General features: G+C 42.7%; 1 protein-coding gene across 2 annotated transcripts; it reads left to right on the top strand.

The window, feature by feature from the left end:
- Positions 1-3,475: 3,475 nt before the first annotated feature.
- Positions 3,476-21,478, top strand: LOC110486687 (LIM domain-containing protein 2). Of its 2 annotated transcripts, none has more exons than XM_036941396.1 (4): positions 3,476-3,529; positions 16,940-16,984; positions 17,320-17,456; positions 17,533-21,478. In XM_036941396.1, exons 1-4 carry the CDS (start codon positions 3,491-3,493, stop codon positions 17,690-17,692), a joined length of 381 nt encoding a protein of 126 aa, XP_036797291.1. In that variant the 5' UTR covers positions 3,476-3,490; the 3' UTR covers positions 17,693-21,478. The 2 variants fall into 2 exon arrangements, with proteins under 2 accessions (XP_036797291.1, XP_021414133.1); XM_021558458.2 differs by lacking the exon at positions 3,476-3,529 and adding an exon at positions 4,256-4,445.
- Positions 21,479-22,755: the final 1,277 nt, after the last annotated feature.

Below are 22,755 nucleotides of genomic sequence, written 5' to 3'. Positions count from 1 at the left end.
ACAAGGGTATATTTTGCAGCATGAGTGAAGGATGCTTTGTTGCAAAATAGGAAGCCAATTCTAGATTTAACTTTGGATTGGAGATGTTTGATGTGAGTCTGGAAGGAGAGTTTACAGTCTAACCAGACACCTAGGAATTTATAATTGTCCACATATTCTAAGTCAGAGCCGTCCAGAGTAGTGATGTTGGGCAGGTGCAGGCAGCGATCGATTGAAGAGCAGTCATTTAGTTTTACTTGTATTTCAAGAGCAATTGGAGGCCACGGAAGGAGAGTTGTATGGCATTGAAGCTCGCCTGGAGGGTTGTTAACAGTGTCCAAAGAAGGGCCAGAAGTATACAGAACGGTGTCGTCTGCGTAGAGGTGGATCAGAGACTCACCAGCAGCAAGAGCTACATCATTGATGTATACAGAGAAGAGAGTCGGTCCAAGAATTGAACCCTGTGGCACCCCCATAGAGACTGCCAGAGGCCCGGACAACAGACCCTCCGATTTGACACAATGAACTCTATCAGAGAAGTAGTTGGTGAACCAGGCGAGGCAATCATTTGAGAAACCAAGGCTATCGAGTCCGCCGATGAGGATGTGGTGATTGACAGAGTCGAAAGCCTTGGCCAGGTCAATGAATACGGCTGCACAGTATTGTTTCTTATCGATGGCGGTTAAGATATTGTTTAGGACCTTGAGCGTGGATGAGGTGCACCCATGACCAGCTCTGAAACCAGATTGCATAGCGGAGAAGTTATGGTGGGATTCGAAATGGTCGGTAATCTGTTTGTTGACTTGGCTTTCGAAGACCTTAGAAAGGCAGGGTAGGATGGATATAGGTCTGTAGCAGTTTGGGTCAAGAGTGTCCCCCCCCTTTGAAGAGGGGGATGACCGCAGCTGCTTTCCAATCTTTGGGAATCTCAGACGACACGAGAGAGAGGTTGAACACGCTAGTAATAGGGGTGGCAACAATTTCGGCAGATAATTTTAGAAAGAAAGGGTCCAGATTGTCTAGCCCGGCTGATTAGTAGTGGTCTAGATTTTGCAGCTCTTTCAGAACATCAGCTGACTGGATTTGGGAGAAGGAGAAATGGGGAAGGCTTGGGCAAGTTGCTGTGGGGGGTGCAGTGCTGTTGACCGGGGTAGGGGTAGCCAGGTGGAAAGCATGGCCAGCCGTAGAGAAATGCTTATTGAAATTCTCAATTATAGTGGATTTATCGGTGGTGACAGTGTTTCCTATCTTCAGTGCAGTGGGCAGCTGGGAGGAGGTGTTCTTATTCTCTATGAACTTTACAGTGTCCCAGTATATTGGTTTCTAGCTTCCCTGAAAAGTTGCATTTCACAGGGGCTGTTCGATGCTAATGCAGAACGCCATAGGATGTTTTTGTGTTGGTTAAAGGGCAGTCAGGTCTGGAGAGAATCAAGGGCTATATCTGTTCCTGGTTCTAAATTTCTTGAATGGGGCATGCTTATTTAAGATGTTGAAAAAAAAACAGGCATCCTCTACTGACGGGATGAGATCAATATCCTTCCAGGATACCCCGGCCAGGTCGATTAGAAAGGCCTGCTCGCTGAAGTGTTTCAGGGAGCATTTGACAGTGATGAGTGGAGGTCGTTTGACCGCTGACCCATTACGGATGTAGGCAATGAGGCAGTGATCGCTGAGATCTTGGTTGAAAACAGCAGAGGTGTATTTAGAGGGCAAGTTGGTTAGGATGTGATCTATGAGGGTGCCCATGTTTACGGCTTTGGGGTGTTACATGGTAGGTTCATTGATCATTTGTGTGAGATTGAGGGCATCAAGCTTAAATTGTAGGATGGCTGTTAATGTAGGATGGTGTTAAAAATGTTCCAGTTTAGGTTGCCTAGCAGCACGAGCTCTGAAGATAGATGGGGGGCAATCAGTTAACATATGGTGTCCAGAGCACAGCTGGGGGCAGAGGGTGGTCTATAGCAGGCGGCAACGGTGAGAGACTTGTTTTTCGAGAGGTGGATTTTTAAAAGTAGAAGTTCAAATTGTTTGGGCACAGACCTGGATACAGTAGACCAGTAGATTGCAACACCGCCCCCTTTGGCCATTCTATCTTGTCTGAAAATGTTGTAGTTAGGGATGAAAATTTCAGAATTTTTGATGGTCTTCCTAAGCCAGGATTCAGACACGGCTAGAACATCCGGGTTGGCAGAGTGTGCTAAAGCAGTGAATAAAACAAACTTAGGGAGGAGGCTTCTAATGTTAACATGCATGAAACCAAGGCCATAACGGTTACAGAAGTCATCAAAAGAGAGCGCCTGGGGAGTAAGAGTGGACCTTGGCACTGCAGGGCCTGGGTTCACCTCTACATCACCAGAGGAACAGAGGAGGAGTAGGATAAGGGTACGGCTAAAAGCTATGAGAATTGGTCATCTAGAACGTCTGGAATAGAGAGTAAAAGGAGGTGTTTTTTTTGCTATTGTGTTCAGATTGTGGGGGATCGCTGATGAATTTGCTAATATAAGGGGTCCATGTTTGAGAACCCCTGATTTCTGTGCATACTTTTGCACTTTACTCGTATGCTAATCGAATAGCATTGTAGCATCTAAACCCTTTTTGTTCAAGTGGATTTAATTTAGTGCATGTCTTTAAGCTTTGCAGAGCTACCCATGGCATTCCCTCCCACCCATCCTTTTATTTTGCAATTAGAAAAGATAACCCCATCCTATGAACCTAAACATCACTCTTGTCCTTTCAGCTCTTTTGTTCAGCTCCGTGAGATTGCGAGGTTGGCCAAAGATATTCTGGTGGACTCATCAGTGTGGTGCAGGGAGACATCAGAGGTAAGAGCCGTGGCTCTTCTGAATGCAAATTCTACCAGATTATGTAATGAGTCATTCACTGCACTGGATGGCTCCAGCAAAACCCTTGACAGGAAAAAGGTGGTGGACACGGGCTGCTTCTGCTTTTACAAAGTGACATTCATATGTTTGTTTACAAAGACCTTATGCGTAAAGTACCAGTTTTGATTTTCATCGTACCAGTTACTCTTTATTAATGCAGCCACACACAACACCTCTGATCTGATACAATCTATCTGATACTCATCGAGCCAACATCAATGTGTTACGTGCAATACTACTGCAGGCATTGCCATAGACCTGTAAGGTCTTCAGACTTGAGTCGCCTCAAAAACAGTTAGAGCGTAGTATGTATGTCTGATACTGAAAGTAATGTGTGTACAGGCCACTGGGCTCTGGTATAAAACATGGTAAATGATCCCACACCACCACCAACAACCATAATGCAATCACAATAAGCCCCCACTAGATGGTAGGTGTTTTCCAGTCTCAAGAGGAACAACCCCAACCCTTTTCTCTCAGTACAGAATAGCCTATACACCATCCCCCACTTAGACCCACAAACCCTTCTACTTCTAGTGTGATGAAGGCCTCTCAACATCTGTTTTCAATAACTGGACTCGGTCACCCTTGACTCCACACAAAATGCACTTACATCGACCTAACAGTTAATGAAGACATCAGCAGCAAACGACACAGACATTTCACACGTAACTCTTTTTTTTTATAACCAAACACAACCAATTGCTTTCATGGTATTTTAAGTGCTACTATTATCATGTTCAACTTTTGCATGGATGTCATATTTAAACAGGTTCCCATCACAAAGCCAACTGTTGGCAAGATTGGGCATAACATACTTGTGCTGTGAATGTTAGTTAATCTGAGCAGGAATTAAGGGTTGAGGGTGCTATTCTTTGAGCTGTTACAAATTATTTGAATTCGGCAGGATTTCTCAGCCTCTTAAATGTGGAACTTGTTCTATGCTGGGCTAAAGAGTGGTTCATACCTACCTACCCAGACATAAACCTCAGTCACTGGACTTTGGACAGAAATGTGCTGAGACTTGTTACATGTACAGTGCACTTTGGGTTCTTTGTCATCTGCAGCACACAACATATTAGTGGCAGTGCAGTCAGACTATGTGTAGATGAGAGTCGAAAGGTGTTTCCCCCATGTATGACTTTCATTGATTTGTTAATATATATTTTTTAAAGTGTCGAAAGATGCTTGTTTTTAACCCTGTCAGCAAAGGGGGTGACAAGTAGTCCTAGGTTTTTATTTTAAACCTAGGACTGATTTACACTGTTAATCTTTTTTTGAATTCCTTTTTCTTAAGAATTACCGTTTGAGTAGAGGGAGGTGGTGTAAGAGAGCGGGGTGGGCTGGGTGGCAGGGAGAGGGGGTGACTGGAACCAATAGCGTGCAACATCCTGCTAATATAAAGAACAAAAAAAACGACTCTCGAAAAACAAGAGCAGGGGAGCCAAGCTGAGGTAACTTGCCGGGTCTGTAGGAAGAATCCTGACAGCAGAAATCGGGGAAACGAATGAGAAAGCAATCGATCACAGCCTATTGGTCACCAAATTGTCTTTCTATTTAAACGTTGACAAAAGTACACAGATGGTAAGTGCTTCTTGCCCATTTCTCGCGTTTATTGTGCAGAGATGGCTAGCTAGCGATAGCATACCCTCTTCCCCCTCCCTCTCCTTTTGTGATGAGGTGATGTCCACTCGATGCTAACTCGCTAGCTACCAAGGTTGCTAGCCATCCATTCCGTTTTTTGGTGGAATGACTCATGTTTACCCTGCTGTTCTGTTTTTAAATAGGGCAAAAACGTGCAATGTAACGCTATTTTATTGCACTGTGCCAACTTGCCATCTCTGATAATTTTTTGTTGCCCGCTAATTAATCAATCCGGCATTATGTACCCAGCATTTCACTCAAAATGAGCTTATCTCGAACGATACATATTTATAGTTACGTTAGCTTGCGAGCTAGCGCAATATCGGGCACTATTCTCACTGGTTGAGGCTTTATTTTATGTTTTGCCTCAAGTGAAGCTTTAAACAGTCATATTGTCTGTCATGTTATAGGATAAAGTGCACTTGTTTAACTTTAGTTTGATCATTCTGATGTATAATCAGAAGGAAATGTGCACTGTCGTTCGCCTTTGTTGGTTTTCTCAACAGATTGTGGCTGTGCGTAGTATACATGTTTTTATTTTGACCATTTATGAAGTTTACGCCTGCCAATCATATACATCACCCAGTTTGGCTTCAGAAGCGCTTTCTGGCTGGCTGATGACAATCTTAATGTCTACGTACTGTTATTACCTAATCATGCCAGCCATTATTTGGTGCACAGAACCTGGCGTCTCTCCTTGTTACATAAAGGGCTGTGGAAGGGATTCTGGTGTGGTAGGCGCAAGGCGGTTGTTAAGAACTGGAAGGCAATGAGCCGACCGCATCATTGCAAGCCAACGCTGTGTCATGGTGAACAGTATTAGCCTAGAAATGCATCAATTATATCATATATTGATTTATTGTAACACCCCTGTGAATTATCTGGCTCCCTGTGAGCTCATGACAGTAGCAGCACGGCCCAGCACTAGCAGAGTGGGTAAAGTACCTGTTTCAAATGGTCTTCTCTTCCATTCCCGCATAATGTTCTCCAAGTTGAGACCTTGGAGAACACATTCCCAGCGCTATCTGCGGTCTTGCCAGGCCAGCTCTCTATCAAATCAAAACGCCGATCTCCATAATTACTGCCTTGGCATATGATAATTTTCGTTTACCGCCACTTTGTGGGTACAAACTGGGAATTTGTAGATGTGCTGTCTGTAATTTTGGCCCATTGTTTGCCGAGGATTGACACATGGTTGAAGACAAATTTACGTCATTGCTGGCGGATTTGTGGGGCAAGCTTCAGTGGCGAGACGTTTGTTCTGAGTGATTGTCTTCTGCGCTGAGAGAAGCTGGTTTCACTGTCTACGTTGAACGTGCCAATACTGTCTACTTCTACACTTAGGATGCATTGAGAATTGCACTTGCAGTTTGCTTGAAACATTTCCATTGTACAGCCATTGCCCAATGATTCGTCAAAAAAAACATACTGCCTCTGTCTGTCAGAGTGGAAGGGAGGCTTTGGTCACAATGTAAAATATGTTCATTACATGCAGGTCCAATTGAAGTAACCATATAGTGCACATGTTTCCTTTATACAACTATGGGAAATGTTTCCACTTGTTTTTGAGTGAACAGCTTCAACTGCACTTAATTGAGCTTTCCTCCATAGCTGGCCAAGTCCTCATGGTGTCAGATTTTCTTTTTACAGACGTCACAGAGATGGTCTGTTGGGATGGTGTAGATGACAGCACCTTACTACAGTCATTGGACAGGGAGTGCAAAAAGAGAACGGTCAGGTGCTGTATGTTTTAGGTGCAGATCAGTGGAGGGTGTGAGTGGGAGATGCATCCAGCTGTTGTGTGCTAGATGGTAGAGGACTATGAATGAGTAAAGGTAGATAGCCAAAGCTTCCCAGTTGGTAATGGCCATTTTAGCTAGCCTAAGGGCGCTTTTAAATTATTCATAGTTTTTGAGTCAGGGTATCATTGAACAATAACCTGACATAAGATAAACTAAGACATGGCATAATGACAAATGCCATTCCCTTGTTGATTGCGTTTTTTAAATTAATGTTTTTTTAAACATGAATTTGATTCAGTAATTATGTAGCGCACTTGAGTAGAAGTCCCAAATATAGTTAACTAGCGATTAACCATAGTCAGGGAGATAAACATGTCAGAAATAATCCAATAATCATTGTTTTTAATGCCCTGGAGGGATGTAAGACTTCATTCACACAGCATTATGGGATTTATCCCAGCCGTTTCCGCTCCTGTCTTTATTATTGTGACATGGAAGCCTCTTGAAAACAAACTTCCTAAATGGCACTAACAGTTCATTGTGTTGTTTACACCTGCTCTATTGTATCGTTGCTTGTTTGAAGAACACCGTTTTTTTTTAGATGCACACTGAACAAGACGTTTAAACGTTTCCATCGGTTAGATAACCTTCCTATTGGCTCGTCTTACAACCTAGTACCAAGCAATTGCAGTCACATTGGGAGGACCCAAGGACAAACTGCACACTGCCCAGTAAAGAATTCAACATTCTCCACAGCAACCTCGCCTCACGTGAGAATGACAGCAGCAAAGTGCCTACATGTGCAGTGTATACTGTGGGCAACCTGGTTTACTGAGGAATGCCTACTGCATCATACACCACCCACCTTTCATATCTTGGGATGCGTAGGCTTAAAAGTTCATGCTTTTGTCTCCTGCCTCTGCTGTTACACAGCCTGACACAACAGGCAAAGGGGGCAGAAGGTATCTTGCGCTTTAGTTGTACAATCTCCCATGTTTGGTGAAATTCCAATGGAATGGTAGACTTCAGATTTGCATGTGTTTTGGTCAACGCGATGGGACCTGTCTTCCTGAATTCCTGTCCCTCCGCAGGCTTTGGTTGCTCAACTTTCTCTTCTCCGTGCGATATGTCGTATCAGTTCTGAGGTTTGACGCTGAGGGCTGTTTTTTGAGTGATTTCATTAAATGCATGATCAGCGGCTTCTCGCTTGGTCCCTACATACTAAAGTCAATAGAGCGCAATATTGTTAAAAGCTGGCCTTGAGCCAAAGGTTGTGGGTTCAAATCTCTAATGAAACATTTCTCGTTCACCTTTTTGAGATGGGATGTCCGTAAAATGTTCGGTTATGCCAGTGGGAATCTTGACCCCTGTTTGTCAGTGTCAGCTGTTACCTCCCTAGACAGGTTTCACATCTGTGATTATGGCATTGAGGCTCTCTGTCACTAGTCATATAAGGACAACCTCTCTCACCGCAGCCTCACAGGAAATGGCCTCCCCTGACATGTGCACGTGAAGAAAGACTTTAACTGACAGAGGTTGGAAAGAAACTTGCTAATTTAGTGTTTTACAGCCTCGATACTACCTCACTTATTTGTTATCTAAGGCTTGTTCATTGGACATGGTGGCCTTGTTTCAGATCCACCTGTGACCAGAAAAGTCCACTGACTTTCCCTTCTCACCCCAGTACCATCTATCTCTAGCTAGTTAGCTGTGAAATCGCCTTAACATACTGCACTATCAATTTAGGAGTTTACAATCTCACCATGTTCAACCTGCAGATCGATGTGCCTCAGAGTGGGGACTGACATTCACAACGACAGATATACTGTGCAAAAGTTGTCCATGCTAGGTCAATGGGCTACATGTCAGATTCTGGGACAAGGAGCACTCTCCTTCAAGGAGTGACTGGGAGTCTTTTTGGCTCCAGTATAAATTAATTGGCACAAATGGCTCATTTGAGAGAAGACATCCTCCTAAATGTTTAAATCTGACATGTATGATGTTTTCGAAATCTAAAAGTCGTATTCCTATTAACTTCCAGTGTAGTGAGAGACTTGATCACTGCTACGTCATACCAGATGTATTTCTGCCTGCTAGAATGCCATCAACTCGGATGCCTATGAAAACATGAAATGACCCAGGGAATCGATAGAACATCACTCGGATCACAAATATCAAATTGTATTTGTCACATGCGCCGAATACAACAAGTGACCTTACGGTGAAATGCTTACTTACGAGCCCCTAACCAACAGTGCGGTTTAAATATAAAAAATTAAATACAGATAAGAAATAAAACTAACAAGTAATTAAAGAGCAGCAGTAAAATAACAATAGCGAGACTATATACAGGAGGGGGACTGGTTAGTTGAGGTAATATGTACATGTAGGTAGAGCTAGTAAAGTGACTATACATAGAAGATAACAGAGTAGCAGCGGTGTAAAGGGGGGGACAATGCAAGTAGTCTGGGTAGCCATTTGATTAGGTGTTCAGGAGTCTAATGGCTTAGGGGTAGAAGCTGTTTAGAATCCTCTTTGACCTAGACCTGGCGCTCCAGTACTGCTTAATGTGCAGTAGCAGAGAGAACAGTCTATGACTAGGGTAGCTGGACTCTTTGACCATTTTTAGGGCCTTCCTCTGACACCGCCTGGTATAGAGGTCCTTAATGGCAGGAAGCTTTGCCCCGGTGATGTACTGGGCCATACACACTACCCACTGTAGTGCCTTGCAGTCATAGACCGAGCAGTTGCCAAACCAGGCAGTGATGCAACCATGCTCTCGATGGTGCAGCTGTAGAACCTTTTGAGGACCCGTGCCAAATCTTTTCAGTCTTCTGAGGGCGGATAGGTTTTGTCATGAAGAGGGCACTGACTGTCTTGATGTGCTTGGACTAGAGGTCGAACGATTAATCGTAATGGACAATTTAATTAGGGTCGATTTCAAGTTTTCATAACAATCGGAAATCTGTATTTTGGGATTTTATTTATTTAACTAGGCGAGTCAGTTAAGAACACATTCTTATTTTCAATGATGGCCTAGGGACGGTGGGTTAACTGCCTTGTTCAGGGGCAGAACAACAGATTCTTACCTTGTCAGCTCCGGGATTCAATCTTGCAACTTTACAGTTAACTAGTCCAACGCGCTAACCACCTGCCTCTCATTGCACTCCACGAGGAGCCTGCCTGTTACGCAAATGCTGTAAGAAGCCAAGGTAAGTTGCCAGCCAGCATTGAACTTATCTTATAAAAAACAATCAATCAATCATAATCACTAGTTAACTACACATGGTTGAAATTACTAGTTTATCTAGCGTGTCCTGCGTTGCATACAGTGGGGCAAAAAAGTATTTAGTCAGCCACCAATTGTGCAAGTTCTCCCACTTAAAAAGATGAAGCCTGTAATTTTCATCATAGGTACACTTCAACTATGACAGACAAAATGAGCTGTTTATGACTTCAAGCCTATCAACTCCCAAGATTAGGCTGGTGTAACCGATGTGAAATGGCTAGCTATTTAGTGCGCGCTAATAGCTTTTCAAACGTCACTCACTCTGAGACTTGGAGTAGTTGTTCCCCTTGCTCTGCATGGGTAACGCTGCTTCGAGGGTGGCTGTTGTCGATGTGTTCCTGGTTCGAGCCCAGGTAGGGGCGAGGAGAGGGACGGAAGCTATACTGTTACACTGGAAATACTAAAGTGCCTATAAGAACATCCAATAGTCAAAGGTTAATGAAATACAAATGGTATAGAGAGAAATAGTCCTATAATAACTATAACCTAAAACCTCTTACCTTGGAATATTGAAGTCTCATGTTAAAAGGAACCACCAACTTTCATATGTTCTGAGCAAGGAACTTAAACGAGCAAGGAACTTAAACGTTTGTTTTTGCATTATTTAAACCATGTTTAAACATGAACATGTTTCATTATTTATTTGATGCTAAATTGATTTTATTGCTGTATTAAGTTCAAATAGTTGTTCATTCAGTATTGTTGTAATTGTCATTATTACACAAATAAATAAAGATTGGCCGATTTAATCGATATCGGCTTTTTTTGGTCCTCCAATAATCGGTTTCGGCATTGAAAAATCATAATCGGTCGACCTCTAGCTTGGACCATGTTAGTTTGTTGATGTGGACACCAAGGAACTTGAAGTTCTCTACCTGCTAAACTGCAGCCCCGTCGATGAGAACGGGGGGTGTGCTCGGTTCTTTTCCTGTAGTCCACAATCCTCTCCTTTGTCTTGATCACATTGAGGGAGAGGTTGTTGTCCTGGCACCACACGGCCAGGTCTCTGACCTTCTCCCTGTAGGCTCTCGTCGTTGTCAGTGATCAGGCCTACCACTGTTGTCATTGGCAAATTTCATGGTGGTGTTGAAGTCGTGCCTGGCCACGCAGTCATGCGGGAACAGGGAATACAGGAGGGGACTGAGCACGCACCCCTGAGGGCTCCCTGTGTTGAGTATCAGCTTGGCGGATGTGTTGTTACCTACCCTTACTACCTGAGGGCGGTCCGTCAGGAAGTCCAGGATCCAGAAGCGAAGGGAGGTGTTTAGTCCCGGGGTCCTTAGCTTATTGATGAGCTTTGAGGGCACTATGGTATTGAACGCTGAGCTGTTGTCAATGAATAGCATTCTCACGTAGGTGTTCCTTTTGTCCAGGTGGGAAAGGGTAGTGTGGAGTGCAATAGAGATTGCGCCATCTGTTGGGCTGGTATGCAAATTGGAGTGTGTCTCGGGTTTCTGGGATAATGGTGTTGTGAGCCATGACCAGCCTTTCAAAGCACTTCATGGCTACAGATGTGAGTGCTACGGGTCGGTAGTAATTTCGGCAAGTTACCTTGGGGTTCTTGGGCACAGGAATTTTGGTGGTCTGTTTAAAACATGTTGGTATTACAGACACGTACAAGGAGAGGTTAAAAATGTCAGTGAAGACACTTGCCAGTTCAGCGCATGCTCGCAGTACACATCCTGGTAAACTCTGGCCATGCGGCCTTGTGAATGTTGACCTGTCTAAAGGTCTTACTCACATCAGCTGCGGAGAGCATGATCACACAGTCTTCTGGAACAACTGGTGCTCTCATGCATGTTTCAGTGCCATTTGCCTCACAGCGAGCATAAAGTAGATTAGCGTGTATCACTGCGCAGCTCTTGACTGCATCCCTTTGTAGTCTGTAATGGTTTGACAGCCCTGCCACATCTGATGAGCGTCAGAGCCGGTGTACTACGATTCAGTCTTAGTCCTGTATTGACTCTTTGCCTGTTTGACGGTTCGTCTGAGGGCATAGCAGGATTTCATATAAGCTTCCTGGGTTAGAGTCCCACTCCTTGAAAATGGCGGCTTTAGCTCAGTGCGGCTGTTGCCTGTAATCTATGGCTTCAGGTTGGTGTATGTACTGTGGGGGCGATGTCATTGATGCACTTATTGATGAAACCAATGACTGATGTAGTGTACTACTCAATGCCATTGCAGGAATACCGGAACATATTCCAGTCCGTGCTAGAAAAACAGTCCTGTAGCTTAGCATCTACTTCATCTGACCACTTTAAAAAATATATATATTGATCTAGTCACTGGTGCTTCCTGCTTTCTGAATTTGTTTCCCTCTGGTTGCACATTTAACATGCTGATAGAAATTTGGTATGACAGATTTAAGTTTCCCTGCATTAACCAGTTGCATCTCTAGGGGCGCTATTTCATTTTTGGATAAAAAACGTTCCCGTTTTAAGCGTGATATTTTGTCACGAAAAGATGCTCGACTATGCATATTCTTGACAGTTTTGGAAAGAAAACACTCTGAAGTTTCAGAATCTGCAAAGATTTTGTCTGTAAGTGCCCCAGAACTCATTCTACAGGCGAAACCAAGATGAAACAGGAAATGAGCAGAAACAGGAAATGAGCAGAATTTCTGAAGCTGTGTTTTCTAATGTCTCCTTATATGGCTGTGAATGCGACAGGAATAAGCTTAGACCTTCTGCCGTTTCCCCAAGATGTCGGCAGCATTGTGACGTATTTGTAGGCATATCATTGGAAGATTGACCATAAGAGACTACATTTTCCAAGTGTCCGCCTGGTGTCCTGCGTCGAAACTGGTGCGCAAAGCCAGGTGCAAGTATTTTTCCATTTGATTGAGAGGAGAAACCATGCTTCCACAAACGATATCATCGAAGAGATATGTGAAAAACACCTTGAGGATTGATTCTAAACAACGTTTGCCATGTTTTCAGTCGATATTATGGAGTTAATTTGGAAAAAAGTTCGCGTTTTGAGGACTGAATTTTCGGGTTTTTTTGGTAGCCAAATGTGATGTACAAAACGGAGCTATTTCTAATACACAAAGAATCTTTTTGGAAAAACTGAGCATTTGCTATCTAACTGAGAGTCTCCTCATTGAAAACATCCGAAGTTATTCAAAGGTAAATTATTTTATTTGAAGGCTTTTATGTTTTTGTTGAAATGTTGCGTGCTGGATGCTAATGCTAAATGCTACGCTAGCTAGCTACTTTTACACAAATGATTGTTTTCCTATGGTTGAGAAGCATATTTTGAAAATCTGAGATGACAGTGTTGTTTACAAAAGGCTAAGCTTGAGAGATGGCATATTTATTTAAGTTCATTTGCGATTTTCATGAATAGTTAACGTTGCGTTATGGTAATGAGCTTGAGTCTGTATTCACGATCCCGGATCTGGGATGGGGAGGTCAGAAAGGTTAAAGTCCCCGGCTACTAGGAGCCTTGCCTCTGGGTGAGCGTTTTTCTTGTTCGCTTATGACAGAATACAGTTCATTCAATGCTGTCTTAGTGCCAGCCTCTGACTGTGGTGGTATGTAAACAGCTATGAAAAATACAGAGTGTGGTCTACAGCTTATGATAAGATACTCTACCTCAGATACGCAATAGCTCGAGACTTCCTTAAATATTGTGCACCAGCTGTTATTTACAAAAATAAATAGTCCGCCGCCCCTTGTCTTACCAGACGCCGCTGTTCTATCCTGCCGGTACAGCGTATAACCAGCCAGCTGTATGTTGATGGTGTCGTCGTTCAGCCACTACTCCGTGAAGTATAAGATGTTACAGTTTTTAATGTCCCATTGGTAGTTCATCGTAACTCATCGATTTTTATTCTCAAAAGATTGCATGTTTGCTAGCAGAATGTAGTGAAGTGGGGGTTTATTCAATCTCCTACAATTTCTCAGAAGGCAGTCCGCTCTTTGGCCGCAAATCACAGGGATCTGGGCCTATTCCCGAGAAAGCAGTATATTGTTCGTGTCGGGCTTGTCAGACTCGTTTAAGGAAAAAAGGATTCTGCCTGTCCATGCTGAGTAACCAGTTATTTTCGGTCATAAGAGACTAGTGGGGACATTGTTTTATATATATATATATATATATATATATATATATATATATATAAAAAAAAAAAAATGTAAGTAAAAAAAAAAAAAACACAATTGGTTGGGGGGGGGGGATGTATAACGTCTGCCATTTTTTTTCATGGAGACTATGGAGATTCTGAATATAACATTCAGAATGGGTGGCCCTTTAACAGGCTGGTGTAGTTGTAGTGCATTTTTCCTGTTTATTTTCCATCCCTCTGTCTCATCAAGGGGTGCAAGTCAGCGGTCTAAAAATAAGATGCGCTGAGAGACTAACTGAAATGAATGGCCACTGACTAATTTCAACATCTAGGGCAAGTTTCACGACTGTGTACGTTACCGTAAGAACACTGGGTGATCTCTCGCTCCGTGTGTGTGTCACAGCCTGGGGTTAAAGTTAAGTAAATATCCGTGCAAGCAGGCACTTGATGCTCTGAACCCTTCCCTCAATACTTTTATTAGGGAAGAGCTAGCCTCAGTGTGGTTTCCCTGGGCCTGAACAGACAACCCCGGTGAAGGCCTCTTTCTTCGAGGCAGGGTGCAGTCACCCCCAGACCCCCTGCCATTGTTGTGGTGGACTGAGCTCCAGGGGAACAGTCAATGGGATTTGTCATTGTAATGAGAATAGGAGCTCCTCATCAGAGAGGGAGAGTCTCAACCTGATCTGACTGTGGGTGCAGCACAGCAGGGCCCAACTCTTCAAATGGCTGCATGGAAGAATCTCACATACAGGAAGTGTAGCCTACCTGAAACTCAAACAGAGATGAAGTGTCTCTTCCGCTTAGTGTGAATAAATGACCGGTAAGAGACTGAATATTAATGTTGCTAAAGGTGGGAGCCTGATCTAGCAAAATCGGTGAAGTGCTCTTTTCTCTCTTCAGTAAGTGGTTCAAACTAATCTAAATGGGTACACCAAATTGTAATTTAATTGCCATGTGTTAATCTAATGGGCAGCCTGCATCTAGCCTACTGTTTTTGACCACCTTTAGTTGTGTGCACAGTTGGCACACCACAATGTTCATATTGTCCTTCTCACCATTTAAGGAGAGGTTTGGTCTGCACTGATCATTCCCTGTGGTAGTTCTTATCTGCTGTAATCAGCCTGTACTCTAAGCCCAGTGGGGTGGCAGTTAGCTGTGGCAGGCTCCCCACAGGGACTCTTAAAGTCTGTGTCATCACTACTTCCTGCCACAACGTCATTCTTTGGTCGGCGTCTCCATGTACAAATAAGGCAAAAGAAGACAGATGGCACCAGCCATGTAGAAGCCTTCCAGGACTGACTGTGTGCTTGCCTGCCATGGTATCTATTCTTGTTTTCATGATCTTTTAGTGGCTATGGCAATTCTAGGCTGCAGTTTATCTTGTGCAGCCTGAATTGGTGATGAACCTTTCTGTAATGTACTGTACGTTGCATGCTGTGCTAAAACAGAAACCACTGCCTTTTGAAGCAATGTTTTATTTATCTTATGAAATATGAAGCTCCTGTTGAGTGTTACTCATGGTTGCAACAGGAAGTGAGTTTACCATGCAGCCAACCAAGCAGTGCACCCTGTACCCTACCCAAATATGAGAATGAAGGAGACTTTGTGAGGAGGAAGATGGTCAGGATGGCGATTGCATCTACAGGAAGTTGCAGTCCCTCCATCAGACATTCCGTTCTCACAAACTAAGGCAACACCCCAGCTTCCTCAGTCATTCAGTTTTAAAGATATCTGACATGATTTTCACATCAGGGTTCAGTAGTGAGTGGGCGACAGTTACGGCAATGTAAAAATTACTAATTTGACATTTTCAATTTAATAGAATACCAAGTGGATTCCCAAAGTCTCTGTGGTTACTGTATCATCTGTGCACATGCTAGATGATGTGTAAGGGCTTTTGGGGAGCTCTTCTTTCATCCTAGTGGCTGCCAGTTGTGAAGTGCAACGTGATTGAATCAGTGTCTGATGGGTTTCACTCTGAACCGCTTGTTACGGCTCAACATTATTTCAGTTTAATTGAGTTTTTCGGGCCGTTCCAACGCGTTCTAATTGAGCAGACCCAATGAGGAGCTGGATTTGTTGTAAACAACCCATCCCTGTGGATCAGTGCTCTGTGTCCATTCCCCTTCAATGTGTGTGAATGTAGCCTAAACATACTCCTTTCTGAGGGCTGTCGCACAGTTGTCTGTCAAATGAGCCCCCCCTGACTACTACCACCAATCTCCTTCCATAACAGTCAGGGTTTAGATGTCAGCAGTGGACTTTCCCAGAGAGCAGTCTGGCCTGCACACAAGTGGACACAGCCTTTACAGTGCGTCTGCCTAAATGCGTGTGTCTGTGTGTCTGTCTGCTAATTGATCTGCTAGTCCAGCTTCAGGGACGTGGACGTCAATGTGGAGAAATTGCTGAAGCCTGTCAGTCACATAATTTTGAAGTATAGTTCTTCACCAGGTGTGTTTGGAGCAAGGTGTGACAGCTGAGACCAATTGCTTGACCCGTGTCTGCCCTGTGGACGTTCAGACTTTTGTGACCTAGTTTCAAACTGACTCTAAGCCACTCCACAATGATCTGCTAGGTCAACATCTGTTAGCAATATGGCAGACAATATGATACCTATCCTGCCCTCATGGGTTTTGACAGGGAGTCAGTGCCAACAGTAGGGTCTAGGAGTTCATGTTTGTATGTTGAAAGTATAATGCAGTTGTCATGGAGAGGAATGAGTGTTCAGGGCCTCTCTGTAGAGTCAAGCTGAAGCAGGAAGTCCATGGATGTTTGTCAGTGTGGGGCTTTGGAGCCACGAGTAGAGAAATGAGACGGGCCTCCATTACATAAGGCCTTTAGTTCTATAGACCTGAATGGTGCTCTCTGTTAAGGCCAAGCTCTCACACTGAACTGTTGTAAGGTTTGTGAACAAATGGGTTTTTTATTGACTCAAAGTTGTACATCAGAATTCCAGTTTAGTGATGTAGTGTAACAGTGGCATTGGTTGCTTTCTTAAACCGCTGTGCGGTGTGCAAGTCGAGAGCATCCAGAGGATGTCCGTAATGTCACGCTTGGGGTTAGTATTTGAAATGGTTGTACTTCCCTATGATTGTGTGTTCAGTGTACCTACTCGCATGTCCAGACAGAAGGTAGCTGACCTGCCCTCTGGGGAGTACAGTACACTGACAGATGGAGCTGCTGGGAGGGAGAGAGCAGGAGTGGGGAAACGACTGAGATGAGAGGGATATTATGGACATGGTATTGTCAATATAACAGGGGAAATCCTGAATGCTTACACTTCTGTTGTAATAACACTAAATAGGAAAGTACTGAGGTTTACTCATTTTTATTCCAGGACAACAGAAATGCCCCTGAAGATAAACCTGTCCAGCGCTCCAAAGTAAATATACCTCCATTATCACCCCCCCCCCCCCCTCCTTTGTCCCGGTTTCTACCCAGTAGGACATTATCTTTTAATCACTATCCTTCTCCATTACCTGTCTGTCTGGCCCAGTGTATCTCACCCTACTGACCTTTACTCAGATGTAATTTAAGCGTCATCCATAATGGAACTACAGTTTATATACCAGTATATGTTTTCACACACTCTCAACAGCAACTCATTTCGATAGATTGGTTATAGACAACTGAGCAAGTTGAGATGATGCTTCATTTATCCATTGAAACACATGTTTGAAGCCATAGTAACGGTGTGGGTTTTCTTCATGTGCGTAGTCCTTCAGCTTCAAGACACCGAGGGAGGTGTGCTCGTCATGTGAGAAGACCGTCTACCCCATGGAGAGATTGGTGGCTAACAACCTGATATTCCACTCGGCCTGTTTCTGCTGCAAACACTGCAACACCAAACTCAGGTGAGACTCTCACTCAATTATTCCATATGAAACTGTGTTGTTCTTTTGTTTATATTCTGCCCCTCCCTCCCTGCAGCCTGGGCACATTTGCTGCCCTTTCGGGTGATTTCTACTGCAAGCCGCACTTCCAGCAGCTCTTCAAGAGCAAAGGCAACTATGATGAGGGCTTTGGCCGCAAGCAACACAAGGAGCTTTGGACCTCCAAGGAGGGAGAGAACATAACTAAGACTGCGTAGCCACGCCTGTCTGTGTCCCAACCGTTCTCCACGGGAAAGGCTATACGGACACTCCTGACCTGCAAACCCACTTTTATTTTCACAATTGGTAACGGTCAGGCTTAGTTTTAGATTTTGGGTAGTTTTGCAGGTCAGCAGTATCCTACTGGCATTTCCCATCTCATCCCCAAAGCTGCCTCGTCTCCACCTCCAACATGTCATAAAGAGCACCAACGTGTCATAAAGAGCACCAACGTGTCATAAAGAGCACCAACGTGTCATAAAGAGCACCAACGTGTCATAAAGAGCACCAACGTGTCATAAAGAGCACCAACGTGTCATAAAGAGCACCAACGTGTCATAAAGAGCACCAACGTGTCATAAAGAGCACCAACGTGTCATAAAGAGCACCAACGTGTCATAAAGAGCACCAACGTGTCATAAAGAGCACCAATGTGTCATGAGGGGTGCAGTCAACGCTTAGGTGCTCTTGCTCCTCATGGAAGACACACCCACGATGACTGGCCAGTCGCCCCCTGTTGCTCGACATTTTATTTAGTGGGGCGTTTATTCCTTTAATTTGGTTTTAGTATCATTTTCATTTTACATTTGCTCTTTTGAAATTGTTGATTGTGACCAAACTGCTTCTTCACAAACCAGTGGTATGTTTCTGCTGTCTTTTTCAGGACTACATATCATTGTTTTCTTGTTTATTTTTTGGATAAATTTGCACCCTTTTGACGCAACAGGCGCAAGGGACCGTATGCTCAGGTGAACATATGGTTAGAGAAGCTGGAGTTCACTCAGCTGTAGAGCATACTCAGGTTCATTAGCAAGTTTGTATTTTATGACCTCTTTTTAGTTCCATATGGTCAATTAAATCTAACACCAATTTTAAAGGCCAGTCCTCTGCGTTGCGGTAGCACCGGCGGAAGCCAATTTGTGAGTTTGTCAGGGTTCACTTATCTGAGAAACAAACACGGTACTGTAAAACTGTCACGCGTTCTCTCTCTGGGTACATTTAGTTGAATTCTGTCTTATTGTTCAAATGTTTTTTTTGCTCCTATGACCTGAATGGCTGCTAGGTTTCAGTTCTGCATGTTTGTCCTGTATGAGTCTTAGCTGTCATACCTTTAGTCTGTACTGCCCTCCTGTGTTCTGGATGACTTTTTAAAACGAATCTGCTTCATTGACTCTTAATCTCACTTTACTGGTTTTAAAATGCTCTCTTTGCTCTGTTATTTGCTGGGTTTGACGGTCATGCGATAAGTTGCTCTCACTAGTAGAGGCTTTTTCGTCTTTATTCTGAATATGACAAGTATCTCATAGGTGTTTGTACATAGCTTGTGCTTAGTGAACATATCACACTATACTGTGCACATATGACCATGCATGTTAACCAGACAAGTCAATGTTAGATTGACAGGGAACATAGCCTAACAGGAAACCACAACTGTCACGCTAATATCCCCTGCTGCTTCCTGTCCATGCAGAGCTGTCTGTTCATGTACTAAATTGGGCTAAGTTGGTGTGTAAAACTAAGCGGGACTTTCAGATCTTTCAAGACAACTGTGAACTCTGGTGGGGGAAGAATGTCAAATCCCGATGTCTGTGATCTGCCAATTGGGAAAGTCAGCTCTAGAAAGAGGCCCGAGTTCCTGATGCAGAATTATGAGTTGGATGACTGTTTTGAAAAGAAAATCCATCAGCTCTTTCTTTGAGTTCCCTGTTGTCTTGAATGCTCGAAAGTCTGAGAATTCCGTGTTCTGAATGTGGCAGAAATTCACATATGACTGGGATGTCCTGACGAGGCCACAAGTGAAATCACATAATGTAAAAAAATATATATATATTATCGTGCTTCTCCAGTAACATCACATCTGCAAACATTAATCTTTTTTTTAATATAAATGCCTCATGGCTTTCTTGTCTCGACTGCATCACGTGATTCTGAGCAGAGGTGGTGGATTTGTGAAGATGGTTCACTTCAGGCCGTTTACCATTGGAGGGGAAAATTGTCCGTTTCAGTCTGCTGAACAGGGTGGATCTCTCATCGACACAATGTGATAGATAGCAGCTGGGTCTGGTCTACTTTATTGACTAATGTCAATAAAGAGTGAGGGGAGTGGGATGTCTCGCTGCTGCTTCATCTTTGATTTTTGAGCACCAGGACTAAGTACTATATGAGGGGTGGGCGCTAACAGGGAATGTTTGACCTGGGGCATGTTCAGGGGAATTCCTACGCAGTGAGTAAAACCCAGGCCTACAGAGCCCTGAACCTCAGAGTAGCGCCTCCTGGTGGGAGAAGAGGTAGGAAATGCTTGAGTCAGTTCAGCCAGTCCCAGTAAACGCTTGAGATATTACATATCACACAATTGTCAATAAACACATTTGCCCCCAGTCATTTCTTCTGTATAGCTTTTACTCATTGTTTTAAGATGTGGGACTGGCCTCGGGATAAAACGGTGTGCTACAGGTATTTTTAGGTTGAGAAGTTCTAAAGCGACACCTGCTTTGGCCAACAAACTCAATAGACAATTTTTTTTTTTCTTGCTTTAGAATGAGACTAAAACCATTGAATTACATCATTTGGAATGTATTCAATGCCACAACACTTGAATGACTCAATGTATATTGTGACGGAAAGTTTACTGTGAATTATAGACTGGGTAGTTTGAGCCCTGAATGCTGATTGGCTGAAAGCCGTGGTTTATCAGACCGCATACCACGGTTATGACAAATCACTTATTTTTACTGTTCTAATTACATTGGTAACCAGTTTGTTTATAATAGCAATATGGCGCCTTGGGGGTTTGTGCTATGTTGGGCATATACTACACCTCTGGCTTCTTTGCTTAATTAGAGCATGCTGTGCAGAATAGGAAATAAAATGTTACTTTTTGTTAAGTAAAGCCTTAGAAATAAATGGCAAAAACCAAGGCCTAACATTATTGCTTTTTCAAAACAATTTTTATTTATATATTTTTTTGAGTGCACATACCTTTCTCCCTGTTCCAGCCTATTCCCCTGTGAATGAAAATAATAATTCTGCTTGTTTTCCACTTAGTCCCTGTGGTGGATATGAGTGACTTCACTCAGCCAGAAGTTTACGTACCCGCTCATCTTCCACTCTCTCCTGAATGGTTTTCATTTTTTCAGTACATTTCCTCAAGTTTGTAAAGTTATCTATTTGTTTTTAACATTTTGTAACGGTCCTCGAGACCACCCAGAATGCTTTGTAACCAAGAACATCATATCAAATAAAACTGTGTCCATATATTCTGTAATATGTGAGGAGTGTGCCAAGGTACAATGGCGTTATCCTGTAAATAAACTTTCTTTGTATATAGAGAGAAAAAAAGAGGTACACTTTTCCATACTGGTACCAGGAGGCTCAGGTCTATGAGAGCTGTGTGACTGTCTGTGTCCTGCGAGTCATGTAGTTGTGTGCAAAATTGGATGTAGACTTAACATGTATTTTTCAATGCAGGTGTCACTGTTGTCAATGTAAATGTATGCATTTAAAAACATTCTGTATAACTTACTTAACCTGTGGATGGTGACCTTGCAAGCAAAAGGACGTTTTAGCTCTTACACGTCTTTCACCTCTACTCTCCTCTTCTTTTGGATTATTACTCCAGTTAAATTGTGTTGTAGAAGAACATGATTATAAGTAATGTGATTTGTTTCCCCCCCCCCCCCCCCCCACACATACACACAATCAAATGTATTTGGTTTTATAATTTTCTTTCAGTAGTTTATTATAATTTTTTAGATGCTTTTGGAAAAATAAATGAAGATGCTGATGTTGCTAAGTGTGGTTGTCTTTATTACATGAGTAAAGGCAGTGCATATTTCATATTTGTTCAGTTGTTGGGTAAATAGTAGGCCTTTTTTTGTTGAATAGGAGCTAGTGTGTTTATAGACTCTTTCAGATGCTCGACAACAGGAGTTGTTTTAGTTCAAGGTGCATGAAGAAAACACAACAGAGCATCAATATTGTATCCTGGTACAGATGTGCTATCTTAATTCGAACCAGTTCCCTCACAGCAGGAAAATAATCCTGCAGCAACAGGACATTTTTATTATTAAGTGGATGATAATAAGTGGACATTTTTTGTAGGGGTTAATACAGATATAGAATCTTAATTTGATCACCCTGTTGGAGGAGAAATTTAAAACCTATAGTGTATTTGAGATTTTAAAAGGATTCTGAAGTTTGTAATTTCCACTTTGAAATTTCAGCCTTGATTTGACATTACATTTTTCATAAGGGAAAATCAAGGCTGAAATTTCATAGTGGAAATGACAAACTTCAGAATCCTTTTAAAATCTTAAATACACTACACATTTTAAATGTATTCTCCAACAGTGTGATCAAATTAAGATTCTACATCTGTATCAACCCCTACAAAAATTTCCATAAATTAAAATCCACATCATTCACATTTCCTGTTGATGCAGGATTCTGTTCATGCTGTAGCAAACAGGCTCAAATTACGATTCTACATCTGTAAATGTTTTATTAGTGCAAATCAAGTCTGACATTTTAAAGTGGAAATTACAAACTTCAGAAGCCTTTTTATACCTTGAATACATACAAGTTTGCATTTCCTGCCGTGCAGCAAAATTCTCTGAGAGAACAGACTGATCAAATTAAAATAGAACATCTAGTTTCTTTCACTTTTTATAGGTCATGTTTTTGCTATTGAACCATGGATTAAACACTATAAAGTATGTATTTTGTGGCATCATTCAAGTCTTGCTGACCCTATACTTCTATGGGATAATCTACACTCACACAAACTATATTACATCCCTGGGTGCAGATTTGTTAGACCCTATATTGAATTTAATGTGTCAAATGTCACTGAAGTTCATGAGTTCAGTCAAATTGAAGTCAAATGCCATATACTTTTAATTAAAAATGATATTTGGTCTTCATAATGGTATCTGCTCATGATATTTATTGTCAGCTCTCTGTCTAAAAAGTCCTTATGTGATGGAGAACTCATAAGTGAAATTTGTAGGCCTTTACTTTTCATGCAGCCTACGTCATCAATGGTTTTGAGCGCGCCATTAAT

Source organism: Oncorhynchus mykiss, chromosome 13 (assembly GCF_013265735.2).
Source record: "Oncorhynchus mykiss isolate Arlee chromosome 13, USDA_OmykA_1.1, whole genome shotgun sequence".
Lineage (NCBI taxonomy): Eukaryota > Metazoa > Chordata > Actinopteri > Salmoniformes > Salmonidae > Oncorhynchus > Oncorhynchus mykiss.
Note: the sequence above shows the minus strand (reverse complement) of the source record. Positions and strands in the feature narration are given on the sequence as shown.